The 10,563-nt window shown below is 31.9% G+C and overlaps 1 protein-coding gene across 1 annotated transcript in view; it reads right to left on the bottom strand.

Moving 5' to 3' along the window:
- The window catches only part of LOC106468577 (translation elongation factor 2-like), a 54,428-nt gene that overhangs the window by 39,807 nt on the left and 4,058 nt on the right, over positions 1 to 10,563 (bottom strand). Inside the window, exon 2 of the mRNA XM_013929012.2 lies at positions 2,860 to 3,074. Coding sequence (XP_013784466.1) covers positions 2,860 to 3,074 — 215 coding nt within the window. The remainder of the gene's footprint in view (positions 1 to 2,859; positions 3,075 to 10,563) is intronic.

Here is a 10,563-nt window from a genome sequence, read left to right as displayed (position 1 = left end):
TTTTATGGTGGTTATGAGGTCGGTAGAATCGACCAAACCCATGCAAAGATACAATAGTGAAAATAACAGATAAAATAGTCTTTTTTCTAAACCCATACAAAGATACAATAGTGAAAATAACAGATAAAATATATTTTTCTAAAAAAAACATTTGATAATTATCTGGAGGATATTAGAAAGTTATGGAGATTTTGCATGTGAAATTTCACAATTTTCTGATGCATAAAAGTATTTTTAATCTTAAAATCAAAATTACTTTGCATGTTGGATGGTCAATATTTGAAAATAAAAAATGTGCAAGCAAATAATTAATTAAAAATGTTCAAACTTAATCAAAAAATCTGATACTTTGTGCACAAAATCCTTGTAATGTTTACTGATAATCTGCAAAATTTCATGAAGATAAGTGTACATTATAAAAAATTACAGTATAGCTGCTTCATGGTTACTTTTGGGAATACGGGCTAGGTGGAATCCATCCACCTGTATTAGAAGGGTTAAGGAGTCAGAAGTTGTGATATAAGAACAGTAGTCACTTTCTATCTGGAGGGGAAGAACCATCAAAGTGTTTCACTGCTTGATTCTGTTTCTCTTCCTTTAAGAATTCTTTCATTGTTCCCAGTCTAAATTGATATCTTTTGGCTGACAAAAAGAATAACAACAATTTGGATAATTCTGAGTTTGAATGAACCCAATCTTAATAAAAACTTCTTCAAACTATTGTAGCAATTTTATCGATGCCTTCAATAGTGACTTTTGAATACTGTTGAGGTGGGTGATGATGTCACAGGAATAGATGTAATGTTCTCTTTTGTTCCAAAAGCCTTGCAAGGAGATACATTAAGTTCTATACAAGATTCTTTTGAGGCACATTTAAATAATTTTGTACAGTCATTAATTCTGAACATGCCAGAGTCGAGTGATTCAAATGTACAACAACCTTTCTGCTGACTAATATGAAATCAATTAAAATTCCAATGTATTCATATCACCAGCAGTTATGTGGAGGAAACATGATTCACTTTAAAATACGACATCATTAGAACTTTTCACAACATTTACTTTATTGTCTTTTATAAGCAGATAAATATTTTTAATTTCTCATACATCCATTAGATCTTGCAAGATTTTCCCTATCATCTCACGAGCACGCCTTCCTGAAAAAGGCTTGATATCAAGAACAGCATATTATATATACAAATTCTGTGATCAAGTATTTTGTTAAACTGATGAAAATGTTATCTTAGAGCTCCATTTAACAATTGAAAACTGCAACTTTACCTCTTTTCACATAAACCTGCAACAATTTGTTTTAATAAGTTTGTATACGTAGTTCATATTATGGGTATGTTTTCTTCTTCAAATGAAAACATCTCATCAGCAACAAATTGATGCAGTTGATTATCCCATGAAATAATTTCACTTATTGCATAGTATAAATCTTCAGTATGACATCTTTTTTTTGGTAGCACTCCTGAACAACAATCCAGAATTTAAGGCCACACACTAACTTACAATGTCAGATCCAGTAAACTTTAAAGGTTGTTGCAAATTCTTGTAATCTTATGTATACTTATTTTTCAAATAATTGTATAATACTGGAGTATTAGAACATTCCCTTTGCCACCAATTGAAATTAATAAGCTACACAGTTTGCACTTCACTTCAATATCGCTAACTACTTCAAAGTAATTCCACAAAGGACTCTCTTTTAAATAGTTTATGATAATCAATGAATACAGAGGTTTTGATTGAATCAATCTTCAAACCACTTAATAGCAATCATCAATTAGATTCCCAAAGATCACTGTACATGCACTGCAAATGACAAGTCTGTGAACGTACTGTTCACTGGTTACTCTAAGACAACATCTGCAGACATGTTAGTTTTAATGCAGTGCATACCAGAGGTTGAAATTTAGAGCACTGATCACGTCTAGACTAGAATGACAAAATTGTTTTTCCTGTAGAAGAATACTTGAAGTTGTAGATACTAGACATGACCAACATGAGTATCACAATATTCACCTGGAAGTATTACATGATCTTTTATTATTGTTAGTGCATCAGACAGTCTGTAAATTTACTATTTTTCAGAAATTTCATGTACTCCTATATCCCATTATTTCCAGTATTTAGGTAAAACTAAAGACATTTTATTAAAATAAATGTATTATCTACTCTTTTGAATCCCAAATTCCTATTCTAAAATAAATATCTGAGAATGAAAATTACAATTAAAAACAGTTTACAGTAATATTTCAAAGCATTCAAATTATTAACTTAGGTTATCGAACTTCATTATAATGTAAATATAACAGAACTTAGTACACAAATTCTAAACTAACAGTAGTAAATTAATTTTTAACCCTACCAACACAGGTCATGGGTCAAAGGTCATGTCATTGCATTTGACTCCAATTCAAAAGTTTATTGAACTACTATTTTATGAATGTACGTATCCAATTGTAGATTATAATTCAAATTTTATTATTATACATTAGTTAATTTCTTAATTTAAAAGTAAATATTTCAAAAAACCTAAATATCAATTTTTTTGTGTCATGTGGTATGTTCAATGCAGCATTGGTTCAGATTAGATGTTTATGATGTCCAAGTACAAAAATCTATAGTTCCTTACAAATTAAAAACTCAAATTACCAATATTGAAAAACCAGAATGTAAAATAAAAACCTCCTTTTCTGAATCAACCAAGATGTTCAAAAATGAATTTCAGGACATTCTACATTTAGGGTATTTAATAGCAAGTTCAGTGAATAATTTTTAATAATATACAAATGTTAATGACACATGAAATCATATATTTTAAAAGAATAAACCATAAAATAAAGCATTTACGTTGATTTTATAGTGATGCATCTTTCTTGTTCATCTTTTCTAGTATCTGTAAACCTGGCTTCTCCAGCTTTGGCAGCAGCTATAATTCCAGCTTTGGACACAAGAGAGTCTGTCAGGGTTGACTTGCCATGGTCTACATGGGCAATAACAGACATGTTCCGGATATTCTTTTTCTTGTTCATTAAAGAACGCATCTGGTCTACTGTAAAGTGTACCTAAATATGAAAAAAATTATCACTTACCTCTTACTGCTAATAAGAGTATGCACACAAGCATTAACAGTCACTATGAAGAAAAACATTAAATCATTTTGAGTGCAAGACAGCCACAAACACAGGTAATGGTTGGGGCCAACCAATTTATATTGCTTGATGCCCAGGACAACAAATTTTACTATGCATCAGACAAGCACTTTCACTTTTTTTACTTAATTATTTATTAATACAACTTTGACATTACTTTGTCACTGCCACAGTGTCATCACTATTATAAGAATAAAACATCAGTGTGACATTTGAAATAATGTACAAGCATAAGTATACAAAATCAATGAAAATAACTTTATCTGGTAAATTGCAAATGTAAATATGAGAGTCACACTAGCCTTTAAAAAATTGCAATTGTTAAATACGTGCTTTCTAAAAAATCTTCAAGTTGAACCATAACATCTACTTTTTTTACATATTATATCAAAATAGTTAATTTCTAATTTAACATTATTTCTTATTGGGTAATGCATCACCTACAGTGCCTAATGCCTAACACTAAACACATGCATAGTGGTATATGAAATAGTGGATATCTCTAAAGCTACTTGTTAAGCTCATGTATTGTTAAACATTTAGAAACACCACATGATTTATTAAATTATCAGTCACCTGTTGCAAAAATACTGTTATTTCAGGCAATTCAATTTTGTTCATAAGCATGTTTACAATAATGTTGGGGCTTTTAAATGTATCTATAACAATGCAGTTACATAAATGCTTAATAACTAACCATGGAGACACAAATAACAATAACTCATTTTGTTTACTAGGCAAGCATGTACTTAGACAAAGTAAAAAATCTAGTATTTCGGAAATTCTTCAAGTAGCCTAAATTTAAAGTCAAGCATAAAATTAAGGTAATGTCAATTAATTTTGTAAAATAAAACTTTCAATACATCTTACAAAGTTTGAAAACTATTATGGAAAGTATAAGAATAACACTAGAAAGTATGTTCAGATAATATCATACTGTTATGTTAAAAACAGTTTAACTTGTCTATGCTAGCTGCTGTAATGTTTTATTTTTACAGTGATGATATAATATGCATCAACTTTTTAAAATTTATCTCTATAGCACTAATTAAGTTATCAGAATTTTTATATTAAAGAAGAGAGACTTCCTCTACAATAACATAGTAATTTGGATTAATCAATTTTGACCATAAAGTCCTTAAAGTAATTTACATTAGCCAAAGTTAAAATACCATTCAACTATTCTGTGACAAAACTTTTAATTATTATAGCTTTACCTTACAAAGTTTAAAATACAATAGGGAATAAGTAAGCAGAAAAACCAGAGTCTAATCCAACATTAATCTTATTGTGGTGACAAAACTGAGGCAAACAAATGGTGCAACAAAGGAGAAATTTTTATTCATTCTCTACATTTATACACTGTTTAGACTTGTATTCATAATGTCTATGTGTTTGTGATATTTTGTTGTTCCAAACCTGTAAATATGGTGAAGAGTAGTTGCGTATTAAACTGCACCAACAACAAGTTGAAAAGACCTGAACTTTCCTTCTACCCAGTTAAGCTACTGAAAAAGAAGTATTGTGGCTGAAAGCTATAAACCATAGAACACTCGAGGAAAGAGCAAAGCTAAGTGAGCCATAGTTGACTACACATATGTTCAGGAAATTTTATATGTTGTTGTCAGATATAAGACTGTTTAGTGTAGGTAGTTATCACTAATTAATTTATTTTGTGTTTGTAATTCATTGATGTCGAGGCTATAGAATGTTGTGTTTGCAATCCATTGATGACAAGGCTATAGAGATTTCTAGAAGGCCAAAGCTATAGATGTATCAATAGCTGCGACCAGACAAGCAAAAATAGAGTAAAAGTCATGTGAAAGAGGAGTTCGGTCAGAGAAAAGTTTAAAAAATTAACCATCATAGGAGTGAATGGCCTAACAGTTGATATCTTAGAGAGATTAACAGTTTTGAAAGATATGAGGAAAATAATTTGTATTTTCAAACTAACTGAACCCGCTTGCGTGGACTTTGACAAAAGGTAGATGATAACACAGGCCTGCAAATTTAAACTTCATATAAAGTTGTTTTGGTTTTAATAGCGGATTTTCCATAATTCAGCTACACAGATTTTGAAAGCAATGTTCATTTTTTGTTATCATATAAGGTTTTTTTTACAAATCAGGAAGAAATAAAAAAACTTACTTAGATCAAATTACTATTTTGTGTATTACATTGAATATTTTTTATTTATGTTTGGGTTCTAGAACGATCGATAAGACTCTCATTGCAATTGGTCTAGAGAAATCTACTATAGCCAGTGGTTGTCAACATTTTAAGAATAACAGTGACCCGATTTCAATAAAAATGATTCACTTGTGTAAAAGTACATTTGACGTTTTGTGAAAAATCTGTATATGATGAAGAGAAATGGATATTTTTGGATTCAGTGTACAGGAATTACTGATGAACATGTAAACATTTAAGAAAATAAAATCACCAATAGTGTGGAGATTGCAATTACACTATACAGCCATGTCAGATGATTTTGATAAATGGGTAGAAAGAAGATCTTAACTTGGGTTAAAAGACAGTGAACTACAAGAGTTTGTTAAACAACAACAAGAACTGAAAAGAGAAGAACGGCCACAGAAAAGATAGATTGAGAAAGACTTAAAGAAAGAAATGATGAGAGAGGCTGGAAATAAAGAGAATGAAAATACAAATTGAGAAAAAAGAAAAATGAGAGAAGAGAGACTAGAAAGAGAGAGAATAAGAGCACAAATTGAGATTGCAAAAACTCACCCAACCAAAGACACAAGAATTACAATGGATTCAGCACCAGCCAACCCAAGCTGCTCAAATTTGATGAATATAAAGATGACATGAAAGATTCGCTCAAAGTTAGAACTGGAACAAAGGTGACTAGGCAGTCTGTCTCAGCCCACTTCTCATAGGAAAAGGCCTACAAGTATATGCAGGCATGACGTCAGAAGATGCCATGGATTATGACAAATTAAAAGTGAAACAATATGAATTTACTGAAGGTTTTCATTAGAAGTTCAAAGGAGTCAAATCCAACCATGGAGAACCTGTATTTCAGTTTATAGCATGTCTGTAGTGATATTTCATCAGATGGACTGACATGGCCACGTGTGAAAATACTTTTGAGGGACTGGCAGACCTATTAGTACGTGAACAGTTCATGACCACGTGTTCAACTGACATGTCACTGTTTTTGAAGGAGAGAGCACCAAAAAATGTAGACAAGATGATCAAGCTGGCAGAACAGTATATGGAAGCCCATGGAGGTAGTTTAACTAGCAAGTCCAAGAATATCCAGTTAAATTAGCAACCAGTGATCAAGCTGGCAGAACAGTATATGGAAGCCCATGGAGGTAGTTTAACTGGGGAGTCCAAGAATATCCAGTTAAATTTGCAACCAGTGATCAAGCTGGCAGAACAGTATATGGAAGCCCATGGAGGTAATTTAACTGGCAAGTCCAAGAATATCCAGTTAAATTTGTAACCAGTGATGGCTGACCAGAAGCAGGATTTTATCTAAGGTGAGAGAAGGTTAATAGACAGAAGAGAGAAGAGCTGCTATGTTTGTTATAAAAGGGTGCAAGTCCATTACCAGCAAACAACAGCAGAAATCTCAACATAAAGCAGCTGAAGCTCTTTACAAAGACAGTGCTGGTAAGAAACAAAAAAAAGAGCAACTGACACTATGGATGCTGCTGCCAAAAGAAAGAATCAAGAATACTTGTCAAATTCAATTCAAGAAACCATGATCAATCAGTGTACGATTCATGGTTGGCTCAAGTTAGCAAACGGATCAACAGTGCCAATAGTAATGAGTGCATGCGACAAATATCAAGATGTGCCAACAAATCATAATATGCCAATATGTGAAGGCTATGTTGGGGGACAAGAAAGTGAAGGTTCTTTGAGACACTCGGTGCAGTAGTGCAGCAGTGATAACCATTCTAGTATCTGATGATCAGATGACATGCAAGGTATGCCTGTGTATGCTAATTGATGGGACAGTGAGAAAGTTTCCCATGGCAAAAATAAAGGTGGATACTCCATATTATGTAGGAGACCTTGGAGCCATGTATATCAAGGAACCACTACAAAACTTGGTGATAGGAAACATACCAGGTAGAAAGAATTTAGAGGAACTAGGCAGAAAGAAGACTGATGAAGAATCTGCTGTCATCAGAAGAGCTCAAAGGAAAAGGAGCAAGCAAGATATCAAACCTCTTAAAGTCTTGAAGAGTGACAACTTGAATGTAGGTTCACGAGATCTAAAGAAAGTGCAGAGGAAAGACTTCACTGCAGAAAATTCGGGATAGTGCCCGAGAGGAAATCAAGCACAAGACAATGACAGAAGAGACTTACAGAACAGAGAACCGGAAGAGAGTATTAAACCGGACTTATCAAGACAGTTTAACAGGGGAAGCCAAACCCAAAGACAGTCAGAAAAACTGCTGTAAATATAATAATAATACCAAGGGTCAACATTTCAAGGATGGACAGAACATCTTAGTTCTGCTGCCAACAGACCACAACAAACTCACCCTGCAATGGAAAGGACCTTTTGAAGTACAGGAAATACTGAACAGAATGGACTACAAGGTGAATGTGAACAGGAAGACCAAGATCTACCATACCAATCTGTTGAAGAAGTATTTTGGGGGAGAAGAAGACCTAATGGGTGTAGCTATTGATGTACAAATGGACATGGCAGGTGTGGCTGTCATGGAAGTAGAGTTTAACCCGATGACTACCGGTACTAACTTTCTTAGTAGGCAATGCAAGAGTGAATTTGTGAATTGAAAAATTGATAGAGAACTTATCTTTTAATGGATTTCTGATTTTATTTTTATAAATAGTAGCATAACATTCAATTATTTGTACAAAATTGTATTCTTTAATAAAGTTTAAAGAGTTGTCCGTTTAAAAATCTTTCAAATGCGACTCTAGCTTTTTTTCTCCAAAACTTTGTCTTCAAAATAAGGGTGCGTTTTATATTCCAAAAAATACGGTAGTGACATTGAGAATATAAAAAATTTCTAGAAGGCAGACAGATAATTAAGTGATATGCATATAGTGTGAAACAAGCGGAAACACCAAACAAATAATAGTAGAACAGAGTTACAGGCAAGGAAAAGGTTGGTATGAAGTTAACTACCAAACAAATACATAGGCCTAACAATTAACATAGACCTAACATTTAATACATCAAAGTAAGAACAACAGTAGAAAAGGAGATAAGAATTTATTCCATCAAAGCATGGTTCTAAAGTAATTGAATCAGCCTGAGTGCACTTTGACAAAAGGAACAGACAATATTTTGAAGAAAGAAGACCAAACAATTATGATAACTCGCACCACAATACTAGGGCAATAGTGATAGTGAAGATAGTTTGACTTGTCAACTACAATTCTAAAGTTATTGAATAGGCCTAAGTGGGCATTTGACAAGAAGAACTATATATAGTGTCTATGATCTCTATAGTGCGAAGAATTGGTTGTACATACATTTAAATTGTTCCAGTTAACCCTTTTGAGACGGATCATGAGTGAAAGGCCATGTCATCTCATTTGTTGACTTGCATTCAAAATTTTATTGAACTACTATTTCATGAATTTATGTCAATAACTTTGGTATCAAACTGTAGATTATACTTCAAATTTTAGTACTATACATTACAGAATTTCTTAATTTAAAAGTAAATATTAAAAAACAGATAAACATCAATTTTTGTGTGTCGCATGGTATGCTGAATGCAGCACTGGTTCAAATTAGATGTATGTGAAGTCAAAATACTAAGTCTATAGTTTCGCACAAATTACAAACTCAAATTACTGATATTGACCAGCTAGAATATAAAATAAGGTCTTATCTTTTCTACTGCCCACCTCTTTCCATTTTTGGAAATGCTCCCTTATAAACACTTACTTCTATATATGACATGAATAACCAATCGGAAGCTGAGAATGTCCCCCTAGTGGCTTTCTCAGCCACTTTAACAGGCTTGATGCCATTCTTTCTTTGAACCAATATATCAAGGAGGTAGGGTGTGTCTTTAGTCTGCTCAATATATATTTTTTGGACTAAAATATATCTTAGTTACTAAGCTTGATAAATTATAGTGGAATTCTATGGTATTGATGTAGTAATTAATGATTTTTTAGTTATTCAAAAGTATATATATATAAAACCTAAAAAATATTTTGTTTTATATCCTCAACATGCAAAATTTTTAAAGCCTTAACAACCTACATAAAGCAGCAAACGAGTTAAAAGGTCTTAACTAGAAGAGATAAATGTTTGCTTTACTTTTTTTATTTACTGTTCTATGTTTTAGGAAAAATAAGTTTAAGAACTTATTTCAAAATAGCAATGATCTATCTATCTATCTATCTATATATATATATATATATATAATGTATAATATTTGAAATGCAACTATATTGTACAAAATACTGGTCTACTAAAATACAGACAAGACAAGTTACTTTCTACAGACCAAAGGTCAGTTTTATGTTATTTGAAACGGTAACATGAGTGCACGTGTGCTGCATCATTGTAACTTGTGTATTGTTATTCAGGCACAGCTGAAAGGTCAATATAATAAAAATTATATACATATATATAAATGTATAATGTTATGAGATTTAAGCTATTTAGTGTAAACATTTATGTTTTTGTGTTCATTCTAGAACGTAAGAGCCATAATTTATATTTATTTCCTAATTTTTCATGGGAGTTGCGAGATCAGTCAAATGTACCAAACCCATACAGATATTAATTACTGAAAATAAAAGATAAAATATAAAGTTTTTCTTAAAAACGTTTGATATCTGGACATTAAAGATTTCGCATGCGAGATTCAAAAATTTTCTGATGCCCAAAAGTATTTTTTATCTTAAAATGAAAATTGCTCTGCATGATAAATAGGCAACATGTGAAAAGAAAAAAGGGCATGAGAAAAACATTGCTTTACAAACCTTAAGACTTAATAAGAAAATTTAATATTTTTCATATGACAACATTGTAATGTTCACTGATAATCTGCCAAATTATGACATTTGCTTACTAATTTAAGACATAGCATGAAAACTATAACAAGCACAAAATGGTTACAAGGCCTGTCCCATGGACAAAGTCTGTGCTGAAAGAGTTAAGGCTAGACTGTAGTGACATTTCATAATTAACAAATTTATAGAATCACATCTACCATAATGTATATAACAGGCTGTGATACTCATGACAGGCAAAGTGAACATCATGCAGGAGTTATTTCAACTGTGAACCTTAATTAAGATCAGATTCACAGTGTTTGCAAATGATAGCCATTACACTTACAGATCACACCAGCTGAAAGCCAACAGACTCTAATGATTTTGTCAGAATTTAAAATATAATTTTATATATATATATATATAT

The sequence above is a fragment of the Limulus polyphemus genome, unplaced genomic scaffold, assembly GCF_000517525.1.
Source record: "Limulus polyphemus unplaced genomic scaffold, Limulus_polyphemus-2.1.2 Scaffold3061, whole genome shotgun sequence".
Taxonomy (NCBI): domain Eukaryota; kingdom Metazoa; phylum Arthropoda; class Merostomata; order Xiphosura; family Limulidae; genus Limulus; species Limulus polyphemus.
Note: the sequence above shows the minus strand (reverse complement) of the source record. Positions and strands in the feature narration are given on the sequence as shown.